Below are 15046 nucleotides of genomic sequence, written 5' to 3'. Positions count from 1 at the left end.
ATGCAGCCTACACAACAAAAACATGTAATTTTATGCATAATTTGATAATATCTACTTGATACATTATATCAAAAGTAAAACTAATCCATTCACTGTTTTTTCGGGGTTTGTAATTATATTTACTATTCTAACACTGATTTAGCAGTAAAATCCAAGGATATTTTTTTCCCCGGATGAGTATCCTGTACGAGTGTACTTACGTGTGACATAATTATATTAATTTGGGGCAATAAGAAAAAAAACATGCATTTAAGGATTGCTGTTTTTGTTACCTATTAATTGTAAGTACCTAACTAATGGCGTTATTCATAAACGGCTGCTAACTTAATCAGTTGATGATCGTCGTCTGTCACTATCTGTCGTTATGCTATAGAAAGGGACAAACGATGATTATCAGCTGATTAACTTAGCAGAGGTTTATGAATAACACCGTAAATCTTTAATAATATATCTGGGAACTGAAATATTTTTTTACCCTTGGTACAACAACCAGTTTGTCTGTGTGTCTGTCTGTGGTGTCGTAGCTCTCCCGTGGACGGGCCGATATCGATGCGATTTTTTTACGTTAACGCGAGTTTCCTTGCGGTGGTTCTTAAGCCTTAACTATGATAGAAATCGATTTTGGAATCAGATCTTTTGGCCATACCAAAATTACCTTAACATAAAAAAAGGGATATCGAATGGTTCATTGGGCAGTTCTCAAAGCAGTTATATATACTATAATACCCATTAGCAGTTTAACAACAACTTACTTTCCATTTTCATTTTTGTGAAAAGATTGTGACTAACACTAAAATGATTTTGTTTGCCATAATTACTATTAGATACATAAAATCTATGATTTATACATCTACTGACTATGACTATTATACAGTCGCCATCGGAGATAACGGAGCGGCCAAGGTGTTCACAATATCTGAACAAGCACTCTAAGGCCTTGACAATAGAGGCGCGCTCAGATATTTGTGAGCACCGTGGCCGCTCCGATATATCTGACGGCGACTGTACATCTACAAATAGATAAAGCTTGCTTAACAACGAAACCTCATAGTTTTAAGCCGCATGATATTCGCTAGGTGCACGACTGGTGCTGCCCTCATTTTGGCAGACTTTCTACGTTAAATCTTATGGAGTAAAATTAGTTCAAGCGGCTGCCGCTAGTACTAATGTCAGACATTCCATAAGATTACCTGTGTTTGTGACGATCAGCAGCGCCACTTCCCCCTCCACCGACTGCGCACTTTGCCAATACACCTTTTGGGTGTCTCTTTTTAGGGTTCCGTAGCCAAATGGCAAAAAACGGAACCCTTATAGATTCGTCATGTCTGTCTGTCTGTCTGTCCGTCTGTCCGTCTGTCTGTCCGTCCGTATGTCACAGCCACTTTTCTCCGAAACTATTAGAACTATACTCTTCAAACTTGGTAAGTAGATGTCTTCTGTGAACCGCATTAAGATTTTCACACAAAAATAGAAAAAAAACAATAAATTTTTGGGGTTCCCCATACTTCGAACTGAAACTCAAAAATTTTTTTTTCATCAAACCCATACGTGTGGGGTATCTATGGATAGGTCTTCAAAAATGATATTGAGGTTTCTAATATAATTTTTTTCTAAACTGAATAGTTTGCGCGAGAGACACTTCCAAAGTGGTAAAATGTGTGTCCCCCCCCCTGTAACTTCTAAAATAAGAGAATGATAAAACTAAAAAAAATATACGATGTACATTACCATGCAAACTTCCACCGAAAATTGGTTTGAACGAGATCTAGTAAGTAGTTTTTTTTTATACGTCATAAATCGCCTAAATACGGAACCCTTCATGGGCGAGTCCGACTCGCACTTGGCCGCTTTTTTATCGGTGAGAAAGTACACAATGTTGGTCATATTACATATTTCATAATGAATAAGGTTGAATAGTTGACAGACGGGATCAACAAACCACTAGTAGGCGTAATTACAACTCAACGATATGGAAAATAGACGAAAGGAGACCTTCAAGTAAGCGTGACACAGTAAGCCATAAAACTCAAAAACCCCGCTCATAATCACCTACTAAAATGTCATGTGTAAACGCTTACTTAGTAAATAAACATTTTTTATAACTGTGAAGGTTTATATGTTTGGTTAGTTTTTTCTTCATCACGCATTAACGGCTGAACGGAATTCTGACGCGTCATGCTTTCGGTATTTACAGCCTCTTAAGGTGAGAGAGAAATTCACATCAAAAATCTTGCTGGCCAATCCTTGGGTCATGGACCAATCCTGCCAAAAGTAATCTTCGGTTCACGAAACGACGTATTTCATCTGCTAAAACGGTCACTAGTATGAATGGACTTTATGTATATTTCTTAGTACATCGATTTGTGCTTATTAACAAGGTTTGTAACTGTCAAATTAACATGAAAAGTAACCTTAATTAGGTGATAATTTATGTCACTTTTAATTTTTCCTAGTGGAGTTCAAAAAGTAACCTCGCCTCCGGCCTATGTCTTAATCACCACGTATTCAAATAATTTCCTACACTTATGTAACATTTTAAATAACATTAAACTTCGGGCCAGCACTATAGATGAAGTAACTAGTATTTAGCTAATGTCTATTATATTTATAAAATTATCATTGAGTGCTTTCGTGTTAAAAACGATATTTTTAATTTTTTATACAACTTCTAAGTTGCAGCTTTCACTGGCTCTAAGCAACAGTGCATAGCATAAGAAGTTGTATAAAAAATTAAACTTTACTATTGTTGATTACTTTGATTAGGAGATTTAAAATTCACCTAATCAAAGTAATCAACAAAAGTAACTGGTTGACACCCACATTTTTGCATAAAAACGAGTATAGCCTATGGCATTATATGGCATAGGCAGTTGACCACGAACCCAAAATCGTATTTAACCCTGAATTATGCAATGATCTCCTATTAGGCCTATTTTTGAAGAGCTAACAATCTTGTAGACACGGCTTACTCGTATTAGTGGTATACAGTGTGTGGCCTACAACACGGGTGAATAATTAAAACGTAGATTCTACTCCTCAAACAATAAAACTTTTGTTCAACAACTTTTTGAAATGATGTAGTCTTAAAATTGTCCCTTTTTCAAACAAACTAAATAATATTTTCAATGTACTTTAAATTCCGTCTAATTGACATTGCCCGTCAGCCTTGTCACCGTACAGGCATAATCAATTTCGTAATACATTGCGTGTTCGAATAAATTTTAAAGTGTTTTAAAATACAAACCACAAGTTATTTTTAAAAGTCGCTGAACAAACATTGTCTTGTTTGAGGAGTAGAATCTACGTTTTAATTTTTCACCCGTGTTGTAGGCCACACACTGTATACGGTATTTATACATTATTGCATCGCGACTTTAAATATCAAAGCGAAATGGAACGTTGCAGCCCGAGTTTCGACCCCACGACCCTTCGATTTTCCATTTTGTATGTGATAAGATGCACTTGGAGAATTATATTCTACCTACCACGACGTTAGAGCATTATTATCAATAAGTTCTGCAGTCGATTTTAAGTTTGTTCCGCTTGATTGCTTAAGATGTTTTTTTTTTTGTATTTGATCTTTGTAGGTATTCTCAGTTGTAAAAAACCTATTATAGTTTTTATTTTTTCGTGTTTTGTACAATACACTTTAAAACGTGTTATGTATATGTCCTAGCATGTAAAATAAAATATAGTAATTTAATTCGTCTCTGCTTGAGACAAGTTCATATAGGTATGTTATATATAGTGATCGTTATCTTATCAACGTGCAGTTTTCGTAGCAAAGGGTATGGTTGGCAGAAAAAACAAATACATTTGAATATTCACTTTTGTTCTTAACTATAAAATATAAATACTTATCTTAGGTTTACACCTCTAGATATAACTCTTTACGGTACAAAACCTTTTCCGCCCTAATATATTTTTAAAACAATGTACGTCAAATGACATTAAATGTCATAAAAATACAACTATAGTAGCGTGTCATATTTTAGAGACTTAAATTAACCTTCCTGTGACTTCTGTTAACATAGAAAGGTCATTTAGCTATTTAAAATGGATTGATTCCAATCGACGTGAACGACTGACAGCCAAATCTGTTGAACAAATTTTAGTCGTTTATTCAGTATAATTTGAATAAGTGAATATAAATATGTATGTAAATCTCATAATTTGTGAAATATATAATGTTTAAAATACTTGCGTATTTGTTTTTTTGTCAACCATACTTTGCTACCAATACAGCACGTTGCTAACGATCACTAGTTATATACTAAGTAGGTAGATCAGTAGGTATACTAAATCAATTTATATTTATTTCCTAAAACGGGTTTACGCTCGTGATCCAGCTTGAAGTCCTGCAAAGTTAACTCTCTGCAAGAGTGAGATGTAAACAAACCGCCTACTACTCTTGTAGGAATGCAAGCAGGACGCATACTTAAGTTTTAAATTACCTACGACACAGGTCTGTCTATTCGTCGGACTATGTTCGCTTACTCGTGGTATCTGTTGGTAGGAGTCTTGGCCAAGTTTTATATTGATCAGGTTTGTGGACTGAACCCCCAGTCCACTTCCAGCGGTCGTGTGAATCGTTTCTTTGGATGCCAGTCTGAAATATGTACGTAGCTATAATTTCTATTAGTAGTATGTATTGTGTGTTGAACAATTACGACGATGGAAGTGCCTGATTAGAGTGCGTGTTAAAACGGATGGACTATTTGCATTTGACGGCGATATCCTAAGAAAGTGTGTTAGGAAATTTATTAGTTTTTCCTAATAAATTAATTTGACCCTAATCCTACCTAATTTAAAGGCATAATAACTCTTCCTTTCATCATTTTAATTATACATTTAGTATCGGAAAGTATATATATATAAATACAAAAAGTAGTAGAAGTATATAAATACTATAAGTAGAAAGTATATAAATACTCACGTCAGTCTGTGTAAAATGATAATACGAAAAGTTGTTCTAGCAAGGTTCCGTTTCAAGTAAATACTTTTTTAAATAAATAAGTACATTCAGAAATTTTTCAGTAGCCTGTAAACTCTCCGAGGGTTTCGTGCTTAGCATTTAGTAACTGGAGACGCCTGTCATTTTCTGTACAAATGTATGTGTTGTACGTAACGTACAAATTTCGTTATTTTACCCTGGGATTCTTCTGGTTAATATAACAATTTATGTCAATTATGACAAGTGTAAATAATAATAATATACTTTATGTTGACAGGGAAATTAATTACTAACCTATTAAATGTTAGGTATATGCAAATGTGTTTCATTATCGAATCGAATCTGTAGTTTTTAAGGTTCCATACCCAAAGGGTAAAAACGGGACCCTATTACTAAGACTCCGCTGTCCGTCCGTCCGTCCGTCCGTCTGTCACCAGGCTGTATCTCACGAACCGTGATAGCTAGACAGTTGAAATTTTCACAGATGATGTATTTCTGTTGCCGCTATAACAACAAATACTAAAACCAGAATAAAGAGAGGCTCTCATACAACAAACGTGATTTTTGACCGAAGTTAAGCAACGTCGGGCGGGGTCAGTACTTGGATGGGTGACCGTTTTTTTGCTTGTATTTTTTTCTTGTTTTGCTCTATTTTTTGTTGATGGTGCGGAACCCTCCGTGCGCGAGTCCGACTCGCACTTGGCCGATTTTTCTATTACGTTGTAGATTAAAATATTTTACATACTATTCATGAACATGGTAACTTTGAATAACAAAATGATTACTTCAAAAATCTAGCCCTAAACTATATATACTTAATATACTTTATTGCACACTACAAAATAAAAATTACAGAGAATACATAAAGTAAAGTAAGTAGGTAAGTAAAGTTGTCTCTTTCAGCGATAAAGGACTAAATCACTGGCGTTCTAGGTGCTCATGTAAAACTCCCAGTTATTGGAGGCCAAGCAATCCGGTTCTATAGCTCATCGATTCAGTGATTATGCACGATAAAACTCACGTTATTGCACGTACTTCTATTGAACGGCAGTCATTCATATTGTATATTGTAATAGGCACATGAAAAAGAAACGGAATTATTCTAATAATAGTAATGTAATTATTATATATTTTGGGCTCCTTGTTACTGAGCTGCATGTTAACTTATTTGTGTTCATGTCCTGCATCTCAAAGTTTAGGAAATCGCTTTTAAGCAATAAGGCCGCGCGTTACCTAATTTTATTTTTCCTTTTCATTTTACTTAATAGTGCAATTTACTTACCCTTACATAGTAATTAAATTAAAATCGAATAGTACATCTAAGATAGTAAAATAACCCCAGAAATAGTACATTGTTGTCGAGGGAAAGAAATTGACGAGGTACTTAGTTGCCATGGCGAGACTTTCCGAGGCAAGTTCTGAGTCAGAAAATGGCTGTTTCCACTAAGGTAATGTGCAGGGGGGCGATTTAGACTGCGGGGTGATTTAAACTAATCGAAATATTATCTTCCATGTTTTACATTATTAACTAAAGTGCCATATATGTCCAGATAGCGAAAAAGATGTGTTGTGTTTGTTCTGTGTGACTCTAGTTAATAATGTAAAACATGGAAGATATTTCCATTAGTTTCCGGTTTCCCAAAACGTATTAAAAATTAAAACAAAGTTGTGCAAGACTGTCAAGCCATTTGTGCCCTAACTTATTTTTTTCCCACAGATCATAATGTCGGTGCAGTTTTTCATACTGTGCACCTTGATTTCTATCGCGTCGGCCGCGGTGAAACTTCAGGAGCTGTATGCCTGGAACGCGTTGGACTGGAATTATCCAGACCAGTACACCAGACAACAGGCCATCCAAACGGGGGCGCTGATACCCGAGAATGCCCTGCCCGTGGGTATCGAGAGGTGGAGAAACAAGCTATTTGTCAGTGTCCCTAGGTGGTTTGCAGGTACATATTTGCTTTATATTTGTATTGTTATTTTTCATGCCAATTAACAATCGTCTTAAAATACTAACTGGTATAAGATTGCACAATAAATATATAAACAGTAACCTAGTTAGATAGGCCGATAAAATGACATAAAAATAGAAAGTGAATAATTAAATGACATAATCCTCATGACCGTTACCTATTAAGTACTTTATTAAAATAATCACCGACATTAAAATGTCACCAACATTAAAATGCGTACTAGATAGTTGTTAGCAAAAAATTATTTAGATTGAGCGGCATAATGGTAAATATGAAACAGAGTTCACGGTGTTCAAATATAATAAATATTGAATAATACCTACAAATTACCTTTATTTAAATATGTAGGTACATTACGTTTAAAATAATTTTTATAATTTAATTTATTACACTAAATGTACCTATGTGATATACCTAATACTTCAAACAATTAGGGATTAATGGCAGATTAAAATAGGATTTATAAACTTGAATTAGTGTCATTAAATTATAAAACGTGATAAAGACGTCAGTCCTGAGACATTGCAATAAAAAATATGTAGAAGCTATTCACAACACGTATTCATATTTTATGTCTAATGGAAAACAAGAACGTTGATAAGTGCGGAACTAAATAATCTATTTAATTATAAATTTTAACAATAACTAAATCAATAAATTTTTGTGACTAAATACTCTATACACCGCGCTGTGAGTTTACCACTGGTTCGATTGCAGTGCGTGCTAAAATTATGTTGAAGGCATGAATGGCACACATTAATCTACATACATACATAAGTAAGTTAGGTAATTCATTCAAGTATCATTTGTAAAAACTAAATTAATCACCCATTTAACATACATGCAAGCCAAACGAGCATAGACACATATGAGTGATATAAGTAGCTAATCAACAACTTGCCCAGCGAAGTGTGTAGCACAAATACTTGGCAGCCATTATTTTAAAAATGTTCCATTACAGTCGGTCTTATCAATGAGCATTTCTCAAATAATTTGTACATTTCGATCACATTATAGATTTCTATAAAAATTGGTACATATGCTGGTAAGTACATAAAGCTGAACAATTTCCACCGTATTTCCCAAAATGTCCAAGAAAGTTTGTATGAATCATTCCTTTTTTGTTACCAAATGTGTAAGGAAATCTGGTAACAAAAAAGGATGTTTCATACAAACTTTCTTGGACATTTTGGGAAATATGGTGGAAATTGTTCAGCTTCATGTACCTACTTTACCAGCATACCAATTTTTATAGAAATCTAAGATGTGATCGAAATGTACAAATTTTTTGAGAAATGCTCCAATCAGTATCACGCATGACAGCATATCTACGTCCCTTTCTCAGATTCGTGATAGTAAGAGACAAGGCTTACGCGTAACAATAGTTAAGCTTATTGTAGTTCTGTCATTTATGATTAGTTAGATATGACATTAATACGTCTTCTGTACTTTTAGACCGATTTTTTTGTTTCATTTATACACCTAGTATTTCTTACTATCTTTACATTAAAAATGTTCTATTTAAGATAGTAATGTATAGGTACATTAGGTACCCAAGTGACGTGTAAGTCAACATAATATTTCTTAACTATAATTACTATTAGAAATGATGCCGGAAATATACTGCCACTTACGGAGTAATTATTTATTAACTATTTCAACACGTGGGTATATGTACTCACACTACTCACCCACTAACTACACCTTGTGCAGTACGGACATGCAAGAAATTATTTAAATTAGAAGCTAATCGGTTATTGCACTACTTGCGTGCAAAGAAATGCATATTATTATCAGCATGCATCCCGCCCGGTAATCTCTATGTAGTGAGAACGACTAAATTTAATAGGGGTTGCGTTATGACTTAATCAGAAAGACTGCCGTATTCGAACTTCAAGATATTCACAAGAGACGACACGTACTAGATCTATTCTAGATACGTCATAGTTTAGATTTCAACTAGTTCTCTTTTGCAGCGCAATTCGGGTAACCAATGTCACTTTTACGTTAGATAGAATTAGACATCTAATAGATGTGAATTGGATCTCTAAGCCATATCTTGTGGAAATCGTTCAAGAGTATCTCCAGAATCGCGCAAATGTCAAATTTGACAGGTTAGATCTTAAACATATCGATATCGTCTCTTGGTAATGTCTAAAAGATATCTTATAGATGTCTATTTCAAAATCCGAATCGGGCCCAGAGCCGGACTGACATCAGGCTCTGACCTCCGACTAATCCTTAATACTAACCGTAATTATTCTTACGGATTATTGGCCAAACTAAGTAAATACGATGTCGATCCAAGTGGTTTTTAATCTTAATTTCATCGAAGCAGAAATATGTAAATAATTTATTATAGGTATTAACAATTTAGTGTCCAATAGTGCTCAAATGGAACTCTATGCACATGGACCATAATAGAGGTGCTGTTAGGAAAATTTAGTTATTTAAGTTATTTAAGAAATAGTTTTAGTTTAATTTAATTTATTGTAATGTATGATGGATCTTGTTATTTGAATTAAATATATTAAATAAATAAACTAAACTTGTTTTAGCAGTATTAAATTTAACTACTATATACTTACCAAACGCAGTAAGGAATATTAATACTAAATAAAATAAAATAAAAAAACATTTCAACACATTGATATATTCTTAATAAGTATCTAAAAGTTACGGTATAAAATAAATTACAATTAAATAAAAACTAAATTGTCAACCACTAAATTATAAATACCTATATAGGCACTGTGAACGCCTTGCATTTGATATAAATGCGAGAATGGAAGGCTACATTGCGCAGGAGCGAGACTAGGCACTTAAACTCATCAATCAGCGTTTATCAATTGGAGCGATCGATAAACTAACTGCGCCTACTCAAGGTTACTATACTTACGCAAAGAAGGTCATATTGGGTGCGATTGATCGTCAAAAATCGGCAGTAGGTCAGTACCTACTGCCCAAGTCAGTACTTGGGGTTTGTTTTATAAAGGTACCAGTTTAAAATCCTTCTATATAGTACTTACATGGAATATGAGTTTGATTAAAATTATAAAAAAATTACATAGTTTTAAGTTAAAACTTTTAACTTCTAGGTATAGGTGTAATATAAGCATAACTGCAAAACGTAAAAATATTAATTTTTAATTTAATAAGCATACAACATGTCTAAATCGATGAGAAAAGGAATATTTAACCTGACTTGACATACTTTACCTACAATATTTCCTAGGTAAACTCGAACATATCACATAGGTAACACTCTGACCACCCAATCAAAACCGTTGAAAACAAATAATAACAAATAAACATCCCAACTATAGTCCAAAATTAATTAGAATTACAGGCCAATTCGAACGAACACTGACATCAGAATGATATCTAAATGATGTCATATCGACGATTAACGGCCTCCGTAGCCTAGTCGGTAGTGACCCTGCCTACGAAGCTGGAGGTCCCGGGTTCGAATCCCGGTAAGGGCATTTATTTGTGTGTTCATCACAAATATTTGTTCCTTAGATGTTTTCTATGTATTTAAGTACTTATATGTATCTATATATTATATATATATCTTCGTCTAGTACCCACAACACAAGCCTTATTGAGCTTTGTTGTTATTTAAGGGCCGTGGAATAAAAGATTATAATTATGCGGATTAGATAATTATATTGATTTATCTCTTGTAAAACACTGGGAAGCAAGTATAGGTCCGTTCAAGTTCAAAGAGAGGGTATACGAGAATTACCAGAGTAAAAATAAATTAACTCAGTGTTGCTACATTTCAATGTATGACTCGATTTGATTAAGTATCGATTACATTTGATTATAATTATTATTATGATTGATTTTTGTTTAAGTATAAACATTATTAAATAAAACCAACACGCCCCCTCAAAAATGAATCACCTATTTACATACATGTAGCATTAATTCAGAGACCATATATTACTTCCGAGTGTATGCTGGGAAATATATTAATTACATTATGATCCAACATTCGTTGCAAGGATTAGGGAAAACCCAGTAAAACCTAATCAGACCATTTGCATCAATTAATTAATCAAATTCACATTATTTTCATGATCATCACAGAAAATATTTTCAACACAATTTACAATCATTCCAATAATTACTTATTCAAGACCCATCCTGCTTCTCATCTTTTGAAAAGTAACTGCAGGCAACGGCTTCGTCAATACATCGTCGACCGCAGACATCCGAGTGTACAATAAATAAAGGTCGCTTAACATAACTTTTATCCTTAGCCTTATTAAAGGGTAGTCGCGCCTGTTTTCCATTTATGCAAGCTTCGCACAAGTTGTCATTAACATCAATCACATTTAATTCACTGAGCAACGATCGCATTCGAAATTTCCATATACTATATTTTTCACCATCGAAAGGCCTAATGTTCCGTTTTTGTTTAAACTTGTCCATTGTTAACGGTTACCAATTTTTTTTACTATGACACTTTCACTTTACACTGATTTTAATATTTACACTTTTACAATGACCATACTATTACTTTTAAAATGCTGGACACATAACCTGTTGTTATTTAAGGGCCGTGGAATAAAAGATTATAATTATGCGGATTAGATAAATATATTGATTTATCTTTTGTAAAACACTGGGAAGCAAGTATAGGTCCGTTCAAGTTCAAAGAGAGGGTATACGAGAATTACCAGAGTAAAAATAAATTAACTCAGTGTTGCTACATTTCAATGTATAACTCGATTTGATTAAGTATCGATTACATTTGATTATAATTATTATTATGATTGATTTTTGTTTAAGTATAAACATTATTAAATAAAACCAACAAGCTTACCGTGGGACTGGGTCGATTTGTGTAAGATTGTCCTATAATATTTATTTATATCGTGCGTCCTGCGCGCACCAATTTATGTACGGACAAGGTACGAGCGAAATGCACGATAACTGAATACCATTCGTTAGATGTCATTCTGATGACAGTGTACGTTCGGATTGTCCAGTTTACTAACTGGACAATTCGACAATGTACTCATTTCCATCATTAGGTAGTAGGTTACCTACTCAATTCACAACTTGTCCGCCTCTGCTTTACTTAATTCTGAACTAATGATATGGATATTGAAGTGAAGTATGTAAAAAATGATTTAAAACTAACCCAATTGGCTATATTAATTTCGAAACATTCAACTTATGAATATATTATGATATTTATGATGATCCAACTCGTTAGACGGAACTAATCTTGTCAGTTGATATGTACTTATTATTTGCTTTCAAATCATCGAGACACGAGAGCAATGCCGACTGTGCCGATTTATGTAAAATAGATTTTTAATCAAAGACATTACACGTTCAAATTCGTATTATTGATTCAAATTTAATACAGTTTGGTTTTCTTGCTTGAAAATATTACGGAAACATGAATTCAGGTAGCCATGTATTTTTATAAGTCTTTGTAATCAGTTGTAAGTTTACTTTATTACTATTATGACTTTTATGACACTGTTGTCTAATAACCGTTCGATAAATGTGGCGCACACGCACTATTAACATCGTAATAAAGCATTGCATTAAGGCTATATTGGCAATAAAACATCTATCGCATAGTATTTCTAAGCAATGTTAATTATAATTTGATAATTTCTTGCCATTTTTAATGTACGTTTAAATATATAAAAAAGCAATAAGTTCTCTTAACCATGATATTACGGATTTTGAGAAGCAATTTTCATATTTTTAGCTTTTGTATTGTCATCTAAAAAAGTGCTACGAATTTTCAAAAACTCCGCTCTGAACTTACGCCTTAAATGAAAATTTAGAACAGCACTAACAAACTTGTCCCTGTATTATTGTGATGCTGAATTGATTTATAGTAGGTACATTGAAATTGAATGTATGTTGGCTGCATAGTTATTTGTTTATTTATCGTGCTTACTGTCTCCGTTGGAAGTCCAATTCGGTTGTTATTTTGTGTGCAAATATACTAATATCACTCTAATTTTAAAATTACATAGAGGCAGAGGGATATACAGTACCCTATATGAATTTTTATTTCCTCCAGGTGTACCTGCGACTTTGAACTACATCCCGCTGGATGCGCCTTACGAACCATCGCCAAAACTAAACCCCTACCCGAATTGGGCAGGCAATGCTCTTGGCGACTGTGAAAATGGGCTCAACACAGTCTACAGGATCAAAGCCGACAAGTGCGACAGACTCTGGGTGTTAGACGTCGGCACCTATGGTTATGGTAAGTTCAGCGTACGAAATTGCATCACATAATTTATCATAGGATTAGGGTAAGAGGTAAGAACACATGGTATTCAACCTTAGAGTTGACCAAGGACGCCTTATAGACCAGATAAAATTTTGCCGTTCTCGAGGACGCTCCGTTTTGTATGAGGAACGTTCTCGCTCGGGAATATTTCCCAGACAGCAAGATCAATCTTGTATGATAAGGTGGTTTCTTTCAACTCGACTTTAAGTATATGCCAACACTGTGAACATAATGATACCTACAAAGGTTACACTGAAAGTTCTTAGAATGAATCAAATATAAATTTATTACCTAATCTTGTATTTTTTTAGGATAGTGATGACAATTTTAAAACTGTATTGAGATTTCTTGAAATTCTACACGGAGACATTATTTTATACGATTTTTATTTTATTTAATGACTTTTATGGGGTTCATTATTTAAATTAGGATTTGCAATGTAATATAGTAAAATATTGCGTTACTTACAGATCCGAACGTTACGAACCTCTGCCCGTACAGCCTCAGCGTTTATGACCTAAACACAGACCAGCGAATCAGACGGTACGTGTTTCGACCGGAGGACATCGTGCCCTCCACTTTCATTGCCAACATAGCCCTCGATGAAGGCCCTACCTGTGACGACACCTTCGCCTACTTTTCCGATGAACTCGGATACGGTCTCATCGCATATTCCTGGAGACAGAACAAATCCTGGCGATTCAGTCACAGCTACTTTTTCCCCGACCCACTCCTTGGTGACTTCAATATTGCGGGTCTAAATTTCCAATGGGGAACCGAAGGCATTTTTGGGATCAGTGCGTCTGCTGTCGGCCCAGATGGTTTTAGAACTCTTTATTTCAGTCCTCTCTCCAGTCATACTGAATTCGCCGTCTCTACTCGTATTCTGAGAGACGAGTCGAAAGTCAGTGGCTCATACCGCGATTTCAAAGTGGTCGGGAACCGAGGCCCCAACGGCCACACGACTTCCAAAGTCATGGACGAGAGCGGTGTACAACTCTTCAATCTGATTGATCAGAACGCAATTGGATGTTGGAATACTTTCCGACCATTGAAGCCGCAAAACGTGGCCATCGTGGATAAGGATGACGTGGGTTTAGTTTTCCCGAGTGATGTGAAAATTGATGCAGAACGCAACGTGTGGGTTATGTCCGACAGAATGGCAGTGTTCTTGGAATCGCAGCTAGATTACAGTGACATAAATTTCAGAATTTATACGGCACCTTTAGACAAACTGCTCGAAGAAACGGCATGCCAGTTGCCGGCGCAGTTTTATAAGTTCCAAAATACTCAGGTAACAAAATATTATGATCCTTTCTTAAACCCTATCCCACAATCGTCGCCGCCATATGTAGCGCCGACGGTTCCGCAGAGCCAGAACCAAGAGCCATTTAATAATCCTCAGTTAACGCAAAACATAATTCCTCAAGTTTCAGCCTACAGTCCATACATCAATACTCCCAAGCTAACACAAATCCCAAGTAAAACAACTCAACCGAGTAGATGGTGGCAAAGAAGTTATGACGTATACGAGAATGTCTAAATTATAAGTAATTAAGATATATGATAAATGACAAAGATGCATGCTCTGTTACTAATTCCTATAATTTAAAGGAGAATGATAGCGTGGTTAGATATAGGTATGTGTGTTTGGATGTTTTTTGTTCTGAGTTTGAAAGAATGCAAGAGAAGCTAACAAACTCATAAATAAGCTAAAATGATATTTTTAATACCAACTTACAACTATAAGATATTGGTGTAACTCTATAATATACCTGTTTTATATATGTAACTTAAAAAAGTTGTATGTAAATGTTAAGATAGCTAATTAGATTGGCATGT

General features: G+C 34.6%; 1 protein-coding gene across 1 annotated transcript; it reads left to right on the top strand.

The window, feature by feature from the left end:
- Window positions 1–6664: 6664 nt before the first annotated feature.
- Window positions 6665–14817, top strand: LOC134662433 (protein yellow). The gene is made up of 3 exons (XM_063518654.1): window positions 6665–6903; window positions 12989–13177; window positions 13675–14817. The coding sequence occupies exons 1-3, from the start codon at window positions 6678–6680 to the stop codon at window positions 14745–14747; spliced, it is 1488 nt and encodes a 495-aa protein (XP_063374724.1). The 5' UTR covers window positions 6665–6677; the 3' UTR covers window positions 14748–14817.
- The last annotated feature ends 229 nt before the right edge of the window (window positions 14818–15046 follow it).

Source organism: Cydia amplana, chromosome 3 (genome assembly GCF_948474715.1).
Source record: "Cydia amplana chromosome 3, ilCydAmpl1.1, whole genome shotgun sequence".
Taxonomy (NCBI): Eukaryota; Metazoa; Arthropoda; class Insecta; order Lepidoptera; family Tortricidae; genus Cydia; species Cydia amplana.
This window is presented reverse-complemented; position numbering and strand designations above follow the sequence as displayed.

Coding starts and splice junctions, on each gene's coding strand:
- LOC134662433 (XM_063518654.1), top strand. CDS start 6,678: ATGTCGGTGCAGTTTTTCATACTGTGCACCTTGATTTCTATCGCGTCG. Junction 6,904..12,988: donor TGTCCCTAGGTGGTTTGCAG/GTACATATTTGC, acceptor TATTTCCTCCAG/GTGTACCTGCGACTTTGAAC. Junction 13,178..13,674: donor CGTCGGCACCTATGGTTATG/GTAAGTTCAGCG, acceptor CGTTACTTACAG/ATCCGAACGTTACGAACCTC.